We start from the raw sequence: 12,830 nt of genomic DNA, 5'->3' as shown, positions 1-12,830 counted from the left end.
GAGAAAAGGGAATCTTAGTGGATCCTTGTTTAAAACACTCAACTGGTTCCTTCAACATCCTCTTATTTGTCACTGAGGGACTGCAAGGATATAATTTGGATATCCGAACAAAGTATGATCATTTATTAAACAGCTGCTATTTCGTGCAAGGAAGACACTGAGATAAAGCTGGTCTGAAAATCTTAGGAAAAGGTTTACAAAAAAGAACTAAATATTTGGTGCAGAATTAGAGTCACTTGGGTTACATGTGTGTCAGCTGTTATGAACCACTCTTTCATAGGTGTTTTTTTTAATACTCAGCATTTACTCATAGACCTCACACACACTTTTAAATTCACAGCCTCTACTTTAGAATCAGCTCTGAGCTCGCATTGCCTCGAACGAAGAGATCATCAACCATCTAACCTCATCTTTAGATGAAAAGCGAAAAGTCAACGTCGGTGAGAGGCTACTGTTCCCCCCTCCCCCATTCTTTGAACTTCATCGGTCATATGGATAGCAATATAAGGAAATGTCAAAGATTTAAACACTCTAAAATGCTGCATTAAAGAATCTTTTTGTGTGTGTGGCTTCTGTTAGTGTTTTACGGCTGGATCCGGGTCAAATTAAACAGGCTCCCAATGAAATCAGATGGAACGTCAGCTATGATTTCAATCCTGTTGCCATTTCGATGGGATTTAAGTGCAACTCGAGTAACTTTGCCTGGATCAAGCATAAAGCAACCTCTTTCTTGTCTTTGGTGAGAAAGTTTTGGACAAAGAGGAACAGAGAGATGCCTTCAGTCAGCCTGGCCTGGCAGCTTTCCAGCGCTGCAATGAATAAAATGTTAAACCAACTGCATGCTCTCGTTTCTACTTGCAGTTATCTAACTGAGCAAATCTGTTGGTAGAGCTATGGGGAACAGTCAAGAGTCCAGTGTGTGTCGGCCACAGGGTGGGCTGATCACGAGAGAATAACAAAAATCCAACCATCTGACAAGGGACGCCGGATCCCCTTTTAGTCACCTTAAAAACTTCCCTCCGTGGGGATGTTAATATGAAAGACATAAAGTCGTTGCAGCATTGCGAAAAGGCAGTGAGCAGCACCCACATTCTGGAAAAATCACACAGCGAGGAAGTAACCCATGAGAAAAAAAATCTGTCCACGGAAGGAATTATGAGAAGTCTGGCATGTGGGATGTCATTCCAAATGACCAGGGAAGCAACTCGCTTCAAACATGCCTTCAATCAAGCAGAGTAGAGCTGGAAGGGACCTTGGAGGTCTTCTAGTCCAACCCCCTGCTCAAGCAGGAGACCCTATAACATTTCAGACAGGTGGCTGTCCAGTCTCTTCTTGAAAACCTCCAGTGATGGAGCACCCACAACTTCTGAAGGCAAGCTGTTCCACTGATTAATTGTTCTCACTGTCAGGAAAGATACTGGCCTATTAATTAATTGCCTTTTTAATATTCCAAGGCCACTGACCAGCAGGACCACTAGTTACTGTCTGAGGAGCTGGAGTTAACAACTCAACATAAGCTCCTTGTGCACAGCGATGCCCTGTCACGGAGAGCTGAGCTACCTCCAGTCCCCAAGTCTCCCTAAGCACCCTCCCTTAACTGGCAGATTCAAATTTGATGACAATACAAGCTTTTATTTTACACTTCATTTCTCTCCCTTTTCCTCACTCAGGGATATGGCAATACCAAAGGCTAAGAATAAACATGGGTTTGCTGATTGAAGCGCTCCTGGTTGCCAGCTCTGTTTTGTTCTCAGGCAACACAGGTTATCGCCTTTATCTCATGGTGGCTGCTGTGATCTTCGTTAACAAAGTGTTATTGCAAAGCTTGTAGAAATATTACAGGGTGATAAAATGAAGCAGCCCATGCCCAAGCTCCACAGAGCTGTGGAGTTTTGAAAATGGAATTAGTGTAACTGCACTTTGAACCATGCCATGGCTAATTCAGAAACACATCCCAGTTCTTTAACACAACCAAGAATTGTGAGCTTAGAGATGCTTGCATTAGTAGCAAAGAGCAGAGAAATTATTGACATTTATTTGTGCTGCTTAACAAAAAGGAAAAGGATCTGGGCTAAAAGCAATTAAGATAAAGATATGACCAGTGATCGTATTTCATTACAGTAGATCACTAGAATATCCCTTGGCATTCCTGATTTATTAGCATGGGAAGCCGGATTCTTTGGAAATCTTAGGGAATATTTTCTTTTGTGGGTCACAAATCACAGAGTTGAAAAGAGTGGCTTGAAAATCACACACAGGGCCGTTGCAGCATCCCTGTGGTCACGTGATCAAAATGCGGATGCTTGGCAACTGAATTGTACTTATGACGGTGGCAGTGTGCCGGGATCAGGTGATTGATCCCCTTTTGTAACCTTCTGAGAAACAAAGTCAATGAGGAAGCCAGATTCTCTTAACACTAACTTAGCAACTGCAGGGATTCACTTAACAAGACAGGTCACAAAATGGGGCACGACTCGCTTAGTGGCCTCACTCAGAAACAGACACTTTGGGCTCAGCGGTGGGCATAAGCCGAGGACTACCTAAACATGCGAAATGGAAACCAATATTCCTTTTTACCAATCCACATTTTGAACCGTCTGATTTAAGCAATGGCAACCCAACCCAGCGTCTACTGCATCCAGGACGTGGTGGTGGGATCTGCTGGTGAAGCCTAAATTCCTAACCTTTTGAGACTCTGCCAAATAGGACGCAAAATATTGTGTTTATATCAGGAACAGTAGGAGATGTAAGCCTTTCGCCTGGGAAAACCATTTTCAAAGTAGGAACTTGTTTTCCCAGCTGTGAATATGCCTTCCTGGGAAATTTGCTCAGTCCATTACAAAAATATTCAAAGGAATGCAAGATTATTCGGCCTTATCTCTGCATATAAAATATTTCAAACAAAACTTTCCGTGTTTTCCATACTTCGTGGTCACCGCGCAAGAGTGAATTAAGCTAGAAGCAGGGCAGCGAAAGTAAACCGGTAGTCCCTGCACGTAGCAAATAAATTCTACTCTGTTACAGTTAAGTTAGGCATAAAAAGAAAGGGTCCTCGCCTCTCTAATATTTTCAAGATATTGTTTTGTTTTCCAGAAACAAACAAGCTTTGCTTGTTTTAAAGCACCCATTTATGCTGCGGGAAGGTTGGTAAGTTACCCGAGATAAACCAGGTTGTGACATATGAAGATATGAATCTATTCTGGTTTCCTAGCTTGTCCTGATCATCTGAGCATTACAGAACACCAGACAGCCCAAATTCTGACTAGGCAAGGCCTCTGGTTTGAAACTGGTCAGCAAATCCCAGCTCATTAGATTAACATTACACACCTAGTCAACGTCAGGAACGACAAAATCCTCAGCTGAAGAGAAAAAAAATGAGAAACTTAAAACCGTAAACTTTATGCTGACAGGCAGTAGAGTCAACATAATCCCGAGTTCCATTTCTTACAAAACACTTCAATCTCACTCTGATGCAGCTTTGCACCAAATCAAGTTCAAAGTTTGCACTTTAACAGAAGTTCTCAGGCAGACCCAGTTGTGCACCTTTCAGCGAAACACAGCAACAAATCGGAGAAATCCTTCCCCACATTAACAAGTACATTATACCGTTATACCTAGCTTTAAAATCAAACTAGAAGGCTGTGAGGTATTTTGGCCATCAAGCAAGAACAGAGAAACCAAAGGAGGACATTTTTTTCCCCATAAAGAGACAGGTCCTGTCACAAATCCATCTTTTAATTGATAACATACTTCAGTTGCTACAAACTGGAAGTTTTCAATGCTCTGTGCTACCAACTCTGTACCATGTGAACTTGGAAGGAACAGCATGCCAAAAGTTCACACAAACTCTTCTTTCTTTTTACTCACAGCCTGGTCCCTTTGGGGCTAGCATGGAGAAGGGACATGAGGGATTTCCTCTTGTCTCAGCAGGTCAGGTCAAAAGTAGTCAGTCGGCTCCTGCTAACAAAAGCCAGATTGTGCGGCTAAGCACAATATCTGATGGCTGGCGTATATGCTGTATGGTTAATATACAGAGAGGAGGAAAAAAATGTTCTCAAAACTGTACGAAGCTTATACTGCCTTGGGAGAACACGAAGCAAATTCACTGCAAATGTGCAGAAAATGAAATGGCCCCTTAAATGCAAATATCCCTTTTTTTTCTGCAAGCGGTCCAATGGCTAAATTAAAAGGGCTTTGATCTCAGGTATAACTGTTAGTAACACGAATATTAAATAAAGGAGCACATTTACAATAAGCAACACAGCCAAGTAAATCTACATTTGTTTGTAAGGATGCACACAGAAAAGACACACAGAAATGGCCAAATATTGTTTTGCACATGGATACCTTTAACCAATGATGGGCAAACTTGTATCCCAAACACACCTACATCTATTTCTTCTGTATGTTGGTAAATGAAGGCTAGATAAAGTATCTCTAGGCACAGGAGAAATTAGATACTATAAGAGATAACAATAATAATATGCTTAAGATGTCTGGTCTGCTCTACTTTCATCTAGCTACAAAACACTACATGCATATGTTTTATAAATGAATATGAAAGATATCAAGAACACGGGTCCTGTTTAAAAGTCTAAGACTAATAAATAGGTTTTCTTAGCATCCCAGCACTCCCCACGTTAAATTTCAGATTCTCTTCACTCAGATTAGAAAACAGAAAAATATAGACCACGTGGCAATAATCTCAACAAATTTTAAAAATTATAACATATTGTCTTGCCTATATTTTTGAACAAGTAAGACTTCACAGCTGAAAATGTGAACAAAAACACCTCTAGGATCAAAGGACTGATTCTTATTTACTCACATTTAGTTTATGTTTTTTCAGTACAGGTTCATCCTCCTCTGGTGCCGTTTGTGGCTTCGGATGCTTCGTGGATTTCTTCTTCTGTTTCATCTTCCTTTTTTCTGGTAGAAGATGCTCTTTCTTTTCTGCCTTCATCAGTCTTTCTGAGACTTACAACTCTAGAACAAATAAAAAGAAATCGTACCTGTTAAAGAGGTTTTTATCAGAACAAATCAAATCTCCCCCCCCCCGAAAATTTAACAACTTTGTACAATTATGTTATCAATGTTCTTTTCTTAACCTTTTTTTAAAAAAAATGTCTGTCTTTGAATAAAGAAAGTTTTAACTGTCTACGTGTGATGGTGGAATTGCAGATGGGCAGCCTGGAATATGTTTTCAGTTTAACCTGAGTTATATATAAGATTGTGGATAAAAAAATAAACATTCTTTTTGATAAAAAAATAAGATTCTTGATAAAAACATGACCAAAAGCGTCCACGAAAGAGACCTAAAACAAGATGGAGTGATGATATCAGCCAGTATTGAGGGCCCAACTGGCAAAAGAAAGCTGTAGATGTATTTTTTTACATTGTTTATAAATGGGCATTTAAAAATAAATATAGGGAATCTGCTTAAATACAGAGTTGCCAAATGAGACCCGAGTTTGCTTTTGGAAGCAACATTTAAATGTTGCCTTTACTTCTCAAAAGTCTCCAACTAGAATAAAACATTCCGGTGCTTGAAAGGTTGTTAAACCCTCTTTAGCCTGGGGTCTCCAGGGTCAGCCAATTTCTGCTTTTGCTTTTTTTTCTTTTAACGTAGCAAATCTTTCATTTTTGACTACAGGTAGTCCTCGGCTTACGACCACAACGGAGCCCAACATTTCTGTTGCTAAGCGAGACAGTCGCTAAGTGAGTTTTGCCCCCTTTCATGACCTTTCTCACCACCGTTTGTTAAGGGGATCACAGTGGTCGTTCAGTTACTAATACGGTCGCTAAGCGAACCCGGCTTTCCCCCCAGTGACTTTGCTTGTCAGAAGATCGCAAAAGTGGATCACGTGACCCCGGGAGACTGCGACTGTTGTAAATGTGAGTCACTTGCCAAGTGGCTGGATTTGGATCACGTGACCACGGGGACGCTGCAAATGGTCGTTAAGCGTGAAAAACAGTCCCAAATTGCTTTTTCCACCGTCGAACCGTCACTAAACGAACTTTTATAAGCCCAGGACTAATTATTCCCCCATCTGCTTGGAGAGCTCGCCCAGAGTCACCTTGTTGGAGCTGGTTGGGGCTAATGGGTGTTGTAGTTTGGGGCTTATGGGTGCTGCAGTTGGTTGAGGCTTGTGGGCATTGTCGTAGAGGATCACTGTGTGAGTTCTCCCCCTCCTCTTATACACACACACACACACACACACACACACACAAGGCGGGCCGGCCTCTAGTTTGGGCAGGGAGAAAATGGGGACTGGCCGACCCTGCGGGGTTGTTGTGAAGGGTAAGGCGAGAAACGAGGCGAAAACGGTCCGAAAGGTCAAAGTTGCCCCGCCCACCACTCGCCCTCGGAGCACGGGCGCCCACAGTCACGGCCGCCGCTACCCACCCCGGGCTCACCCCAGGCGGCCTTCCCGGCTTCGTCAGCGGCCGCTCTTCCGCCTTTTCCCGCCAGCTTCCTTCTGGCCGCCGCCGTCCCTCCCTCCTCGAGCCCCGATTGGCTGCTCGGGCGTCCCCGCGCTCTGACTGGCCGCGCCGCCCGTCCGTCTTCTCGCGACAATTCCTACGATTGGCCGCGGCCCCTTGTTAAGGCCCGCCCCCCTCCTCGACTCTTCCGGATACGCGCTCTCTCCGCACGCGGCGGAGGCGGGGCCAAGGGAATGGCCCGCGATGAACACCGATGCGGCTGCGTGAGGTGCGGCCGCGGGGGCGGAAAGCGCATGCGCAGTCCCTCTTTACTGATTGGACGAGATGCGCCGGGCTCTCCTGCCCATTCTACGCAAATCAGCCTCTGTTTAAACGAAGCATTTAAAAATGATAAGTTAAAACCATTTAAGAAGAGAAGAAGCACGAGAACCGTCATAAAAAAAAATAAAACTCATATTTTGGTGCAAAAGCAGCAACTTTTCCCTAGTTTGCTTGGTGTTAAAGGGATATTTCTCATCTTTAAAGCTGTGTGGGCTTCAATTTGCAGAATTCCCCGGCCTGCAGAGCTGCAATAAAACGTAATAAAAGTTTGCAACTTGCACTGACGTTACCTAGTTGGGTAATGCAACATTTGCAAGCGAACCTGCTCGGAGAACACCAAGGACCCCGCAATTCAACCCTGAAGTACAGAGTCTCTTCTAAATTGGGTTATATTAAATATATCTTGAGATTTTAACCGTGTGAAAAAAATACACATTTTTGATCTTAGTGTCAAAATCTCCACTATTTTATAAGTACTAAAAAAACAAAGGGAAAACCCCGCTAATCCACTATACGTATTTTTCTTCAAATGGTGTAGCTCTTTTCTCTTTGACCCCCCCCCTCCTTTCTGACTTGGGGGGGGAACCAAGTTTAAAAGAAGTTCAGCACTCCCTACATTACATCATCTTTGAGAAGACTCAGCAGCTTAAAATGGGCTGGTTTTGTTGGTGGCGACACCCTGTGGGTTATTCAAATATTGCAAATAAAACCAAGGTGGGGGGGGAGAGATTTCACTCAGCAGGGGTCTCTCATACCTGAAAAATCACTCCGTAGAGGCCGGAATAAATCCAGCAAAACAAAAGAGAGATTCCCTACTCCCATCCATGAAAACCTTGCGCTGTTTGAGCTGTTTTCAATATTCCAGTTAGTTGGAGAATTTGAGCGACTAGAAGGCTAGGTCCCGTTGCTCAAACTTGGCAATTTGGAGAATCTGCTTCGGCCATTATCCTAGGCAAGACAAGGTTCATCTAATTCATTTTCAGCAGTTCTGTGACTTAAATTCAAGCCAACTATCACAACGTAAGGAGTCCATTTAATCAGAAAATGTGCAAAAGGGTACAATAGATTTTTAAAAGCTAAAGAGGGACAGCAATATGACAGGCTTCCGTAGGTTTAGTTCCCAGCTGTAGACATCAACCTTTTGCTTTGCATCTGAAAACAAAACAACACAATTAGCTAACCAGAAGCTACAAAATAGTATTTCTTACATAGTNCACAACGTAAGGAGTCCATTTAATCAGAAAATGTGCAAAAGGGTACAATAGATTTTTAAAAGCTAAAGAGGGACAGCAATATGACAGGCTTCCGTAGGTTTAGTTCCCAGCTGTAGACATCAACCTTTTGCTTTGCATCTGAAAACAAAACAACACAATTAGCTAACCAGAAGCTACAAAATAGTATTTCTTACATAGTTCACAACAGCTATTCTCACTTATTTTCTCATTGTTTCTCATTTATTATTATTTATATAGAAGTGCTAGGATATCCGTTCAACATAAAGGATTAATTTAACTAGTTTCTCTTATGCTAAAACCTGGTCACTCAACTCCTTTGCTGTTTAGTAATCAGAGTGTATAAAAACAACCTAAGTCTAAGTAACCAGACTGAGTGAAATCTTCTGTGCCATATTACCAATATCTGACTTATTTTGAAAGATCATAAAATGTCCAGCTTAATTTCTTTTGAAATAGCTGTCACCAAGAGCCACAGAGACTTGATGGCACATAATCAAACAGACTGACCAGTTAACTTAAGCACATTCAGAAATCAATAAATGTTTTGCATTAAAGTTTCAACCTGGCACACAGGAAGCATAGGATTACTTATTAAACAGAAAAGATCAAACCTTACCCATTTTGTAGAAAAGGACAGTTGGGAGAATTATTCCTGGATTGCAGGGATCTCATTATAGCTGCACACCTGTGAGGAAGTTAATACGCGTTTAAGTGAAGGATTTTTGATGAATAGGAAAGTTTCATTATTAACTATCTGGTGTGTTTATTACTTTTATGCATTTTTTTTCATTATTCATAAACCACCTGGGACCTGTTTTTGAGGCTTCAGCAATCTATAAATAAATGTTAACTAATATTAACTAAGCTCTGCCCCTTGTTGTAATTTTCACTTCCTCATTGAAAGATATCCCGTAGCCATCCTGATAACAGATTCCTTCAATTCATCAATCAGCTGGAACGAACAAATTCCTAAAGTCTTCTCCCAGGAACCAACCATCTTTGAAAACCACCTAGATCCAATTCGGGAGATGCCCTAAAAAGATCTGTCATGTTGACTTCCCAACCCAGGAGCCTTACCCAGCTTTGGAGACAGGTGAAATCCGTCCCGGGCAGTTGTGATCTGAAGGATGCCGATGACGAAGACAAAAGTTCTGGTGACACTGGTCACAAACCAGCCTCATCATCTCTTTCTTTCTGCAGCCTCCTTTGAAGCATTCGTTGGTGAAGATCTAAACGCCAAGGAGATCCCATCAAAATCACACCAAATTGGGCTAACACACTGATATTTAGTACCCCTTGTGAGTAGTTGGCCTGCTTGGTAAATTGGAACTGCTAGTAAAGTGCAGGGCTGGATTCCACAGTTCAGAGCCAACTCCAAGTTGGCTTCCCCATAAACTGGTGTTTCTCAACCTTAACAAGTTTAAGACGCATGGACTTCAATTCCCAGAATTCCCCAGCCCGCCATGCTCTTTTGAGCCTTTTCCCATTTTTCTTTTAAGGGAATGTGGTCCTTAGCTCAAATTAGTCCTTAAGCAAAATAAGGTCACTTTCTAAAGTTAGAGAAAGCTCCATGGAGGCAGGAGGAAGACAGAACCAAGAATGAGAAGAGGCCCACACCTCTTAAGAAGGTCCTTACTTTCTGCTTCTGCTGGGCTGAATCCTGTTGACAGTCCCGATCCATATGGGCCCCCATAGCTACGTCGGGCATCTCTCCCTTTCTGACAGGGACCGGGGTGTTGCAAAGAGGGCAGACTGGAACCTGTACATCCTAAAACAAAAGATTATCAGGTTGAAGTCAACAAAGACAAGACAGAGTAAGTTGTTGAATGGCTAACATCGCCTCCTCACTGGGCACTTTTAAGCAATTCTGTACTCTGTACCTTAAAGTTCTAGCTAATTACTAAGGTTTGCATGAGACAGTTGGTCCTAAAGCAAGCAAGCTGAAGGATAGCCAGCCCCTTTTCCACATAAATCCTTCACTTTTTATTATTTTGCTTCTTTGTCAGCTCTTAGGTCTCACCGTATGTCATGATTTTAGACAGTAGACTAGGAGTTATACTTTTCCAGCTTGAAATAGGGCCAGTGCTAGAGGCCACCAGCACAAGGACGAGGAACAGTTAAAAAACTCGCTCAACACCAGCATTTTTGCCTAGCTAGTTATGCATTGGCACACACCATCCCCATTTCACAAAGTTCACAATGCCATAAATACGGATCACCTTCTTATACGCTGAAGAACACTTGTGTCGCCTGTAGACAATGTGGTCTTTGCAGAAAAGCTCCTTGCAGGCGTCACATTTCAGAGGAAGAAAATCTTCAGAGGGAAAAAAAAAACAGCAAACACGGTAAGTTGGATTTATTCTAACACAAGAGATCTGGTGGTCTTCCCAAATCACAAGGGTTGTTGTTATCCCTTAAAGGAGGGACACCCCAAGCACACACACACACACCCTTCCTGTGATCCGTACCCAGCCGTCTGCAGGTCTTCTCGCAGCAGTGTTGTCCCAGGTCTGGGAATTCCATTTCTTCAGAAGCCCACAACTTCCCAGAATTATGGTTATCTAGAAGAGGAGGTTGTGTAAGTTTGCTTTTCTGACAGGACACACAGCAGCCAGATTCACACCCAGAGATGACACGTGTGACTTCTGTCATCAGTGTTGTTGAGTAAGTCATATTAGCCTATGTCAAATACCCCATTTTGCTTTACATAAAAAAAACCCCACACCAATCATTTACACCGGGGTATCCAACCTTAGCAACTTTAAGACCTGTGGACTTGACTGGCTGGGGAATTCTGGGAGTTCCTCCACAGATCTTAAAGTTTCCAAGGTTGGACACCCCTGATTTACACAATAGCAAAGGCTCAAGGCAAAGAAACTCCTTTAGGACTCTGGTGTAAACTGGGTGTAAGCACAACCCAGTTTGATCAAAGCCATTCTTCTGCCAAAAAAACAGACTTACCAATGTCCAGGCTGAACTTTGCTACTAAGAACCACAAACAGACCCCCAAATTCTAAGTCGTAGAGATTCCCCATTGCCCACCTTCGGAAAGCCCCATATGCTTAATAAATAAGCCAGGATTTGAATACAGGCTTCAACAAACCACTCAACAGCACCCGGGATTACATTCCTATAACTACTTTAAGCGCCTTTCACTAAGTGACCCAAAAGGGAAAGAATTAACCCAACACACACCAAGAGGAACAGAATCACACAACATACTTAGCCACACACTCGCACTGGGTTTAGCAAGCTGTGGGAACGCACTCCCGTGTCGGTTCTCTCCAACGTGGCGGGCAGGGTAGGGACCTCGCAGGATCTGCGATAAAAACACAAAGGCCTGTGTAGACTAACACAAAAACACACAACCCGCCAAGCGCTCCGGCGCTTTATGTAGCTCAGCGCAATTTCGCTGATTCATATTTTACTTCCGCCTCCCGATTACCCAATCAGAACAGACTTTGTCAACGTCACCAGCGCCCCGACCAATCACGGGAAGCCCGGCTTTGGGTTTTTCGCTGAATCAGGGCGCCCCGCCTCCTGGCTGTCTCAGCGTGAGTCAGCGTTTCTTCTGGCCGGGGCTGACCCGCTTTTTGCGGAGATTTGAACTCGAGCCCTTGCACACGACCCGCGGGGAAAACACGTGTTTGGCTATCGCCTGGATCAAGGGCCGTGAAAAAAGCAGCCCTTGCTTGCTTTTTCTCACCCATAATGATGATAATAATAAATCAACATGTAGCCACTCTAGGTGGCTGGGGAAAAAATAAATTCAAATTATATTTCTGCCCATCTCACATACATCATTTTAGGTGGCCAGCAATAAGAATAGATAAAACACAAACAATGTAGAAATAACCTCAGAGTTCTTCTTTTTAGCTTTGTTATTAATAGTAACTATTCTTGCTCTCCAGAGTTATTTGTTTTGAAATATTTGATTTTATTTTTTTGGGGTGATGACTTTGATTCTTGTCGGCTGACCAGAGTAATTTAGAGTTAGGTAGCATACAAGTTTAATAGATTGTTGTTGTTGATGATGGTGGTGGTGTTATCCCCAAATTTGTGGCCTAATTCTGTGGCATGTCTTAAGTTCAACATAACATCTCCTGCTTGAGCAGAGAGTTGGACTAGATGCCCTCCAAAGTCCCTTCCAACTCTGTTATTCTGGAAAGTGCCAGAAAACACGAGAATAAAGTCAGGATATGGGACCTTGTGGGTGACTAAGCAGTTCCTGTTTCTGCCTCACACCCAGCTCTGACTCATGGTGTTGTATCAGATAAACAAAAGGTGCACAAAGTTTCCAGTTTCTTCCAACTTGTTTGTATTGTCCAACATACGTCAAAAGGGCCAGATTGAAAGGCTGGAATAAAGTTACTTTTAACACTCCAGAGTGCTGTGGATTGACCAAAGAGGAAGAGAAGGAGGGATGGAGAAGGAAAAAGAGTAAGTGGAGAAGGAGAAGGAAAAAGAGAAGGGAGGAGAAGGAGAAAGAAAAGGAGGAATGAAGGAGAAGGAGAAAAAGAAACAACAGGTCTGACCAACAGGAACCTCAGCCTGATCCAGTTTTAGGACTCACAGAACTGGAGGAAAAACTGGTGCTGTGCTCCCCATTAAAATCTGATTTTCTAAAAACTGTGCACAGTGGGACCCCCAAGACCCCAGATGAAGACCCAACCTTACTTGTTTACCTGCAATTTCCCACCCCCTTTATCCGCTCCTCTTGCGGTGGAGGTATCTCCCTGCCTTCACACATCATGCCAACACCGTTGGTCAAACTGCAACCTAATTGAACAAACCACAATACTCGGGTTTCCGAACCCTGCTAAACCCAAA

General features: G+C 42.9%; 2 protein-coding genes across 2 annotated transcripts in view; both read right to left on the bottom strand.

Annotated features, from left to right (window-relative positions):
* The window catches only part of CUNH7orf50 (chromosome unknown C7orf50 homolog), a 62,162-nt gene extending 55,687 nt beyond the window's left edge, over positions 1-6,475 (bottom strand). Inside the window, exons 1-2 of the mRNA XM_015817810.1 lie at positions 6,418-6,475; positions 4,829-4,986 (exon numbers count right to left, since the gene is read on the bottom strand). Of these exons, the coding sequence (XP_015673296.1) occupies positions 4,829-4,963 (135 nt within the window). The 5' untranslated portion in view covers positions 4,964-4,986; positions 6,418-6,475. The remainder of the gene's footprint in view (positions 1-4,828; positions 4,987-6,417) is intronic.
* A 1,506-nt stretch (positions 6,476-7,981) lies between these two features.
* Positions 7,982-11,387, bottom strand: ZFAND2A (zinc finger AN1-type containing 2A). Its single transcript, XM_015817838.1, has 7 exons — positions 11,223-11,387; positions 10,469-10,561; positions 10,220-10,314; positions 9,637-9,768; positions 9,078-9,229; positions 8,617-8,685; positions 7,982-8,117 (listed from the first exon to the last, which is right to left on the bottom strand). The coding sequence occupies exons 2-7, from the start codon at positions 10,521-10,523 to the stop codon at positions 8,099-8,101; spliced, it is 522 nt and encodes a 173-aa protein (XP_015673324.1). The 5' UTR covers positions 10,524-10,561; positions 11,223-11,387; the 3' UTR covers positions 7,982-8,098.
* Positions 11,388-12,830: the final 1,443 nt, after the last annotated feature.

This window comes from Protobothrops mucrosquamatus, unplaced genomic scaffold (assembly GCF_001527695.2).
Source record: "Protobothrops mucrosquamatus isolate PMUCROS unplaced genomic scaffold, P.Mucros_1.0 scaffold640, whole genome shotgun sequence".
NCBI classification, from domain to species: Eukaryota; Metazoa; Chordata; class Lepidosauria; order Squamata; family Viperidae; genus Protobothrops; species Protobothrops mucrosquamatus.
Note: the sequence above shows the minus strand (reverse complement) of the source record. Positions and strands in the feature narration are given on the sequence as shown.

Excerpts from the sequence above, each read along its gene's own strand:
- ZFAND2A (XM_015817838.1), bottom strand. The coding sequence starts at position 10,523 with ATGGAATTCCCAGACCTGGGACAACACTGCTGCGAGAAGACCTGCAGA. Across the intron at positions 9,769-10,219 it reads GTTCTTCAGCGTATAAGAAG|GATGTACAGGTTCCAGTCTG; the intron begins GTGATCCGTATT and ends CTTTTGTTTTAG. Across the intron at positions 8,686-9,077 it reads TCACCTGTCTCCAAAGCTGG|GTGTGCAGCTATAATGAGAT; the intron begins GTAAGGCTCCTG and ends ACTTCCTCACAG.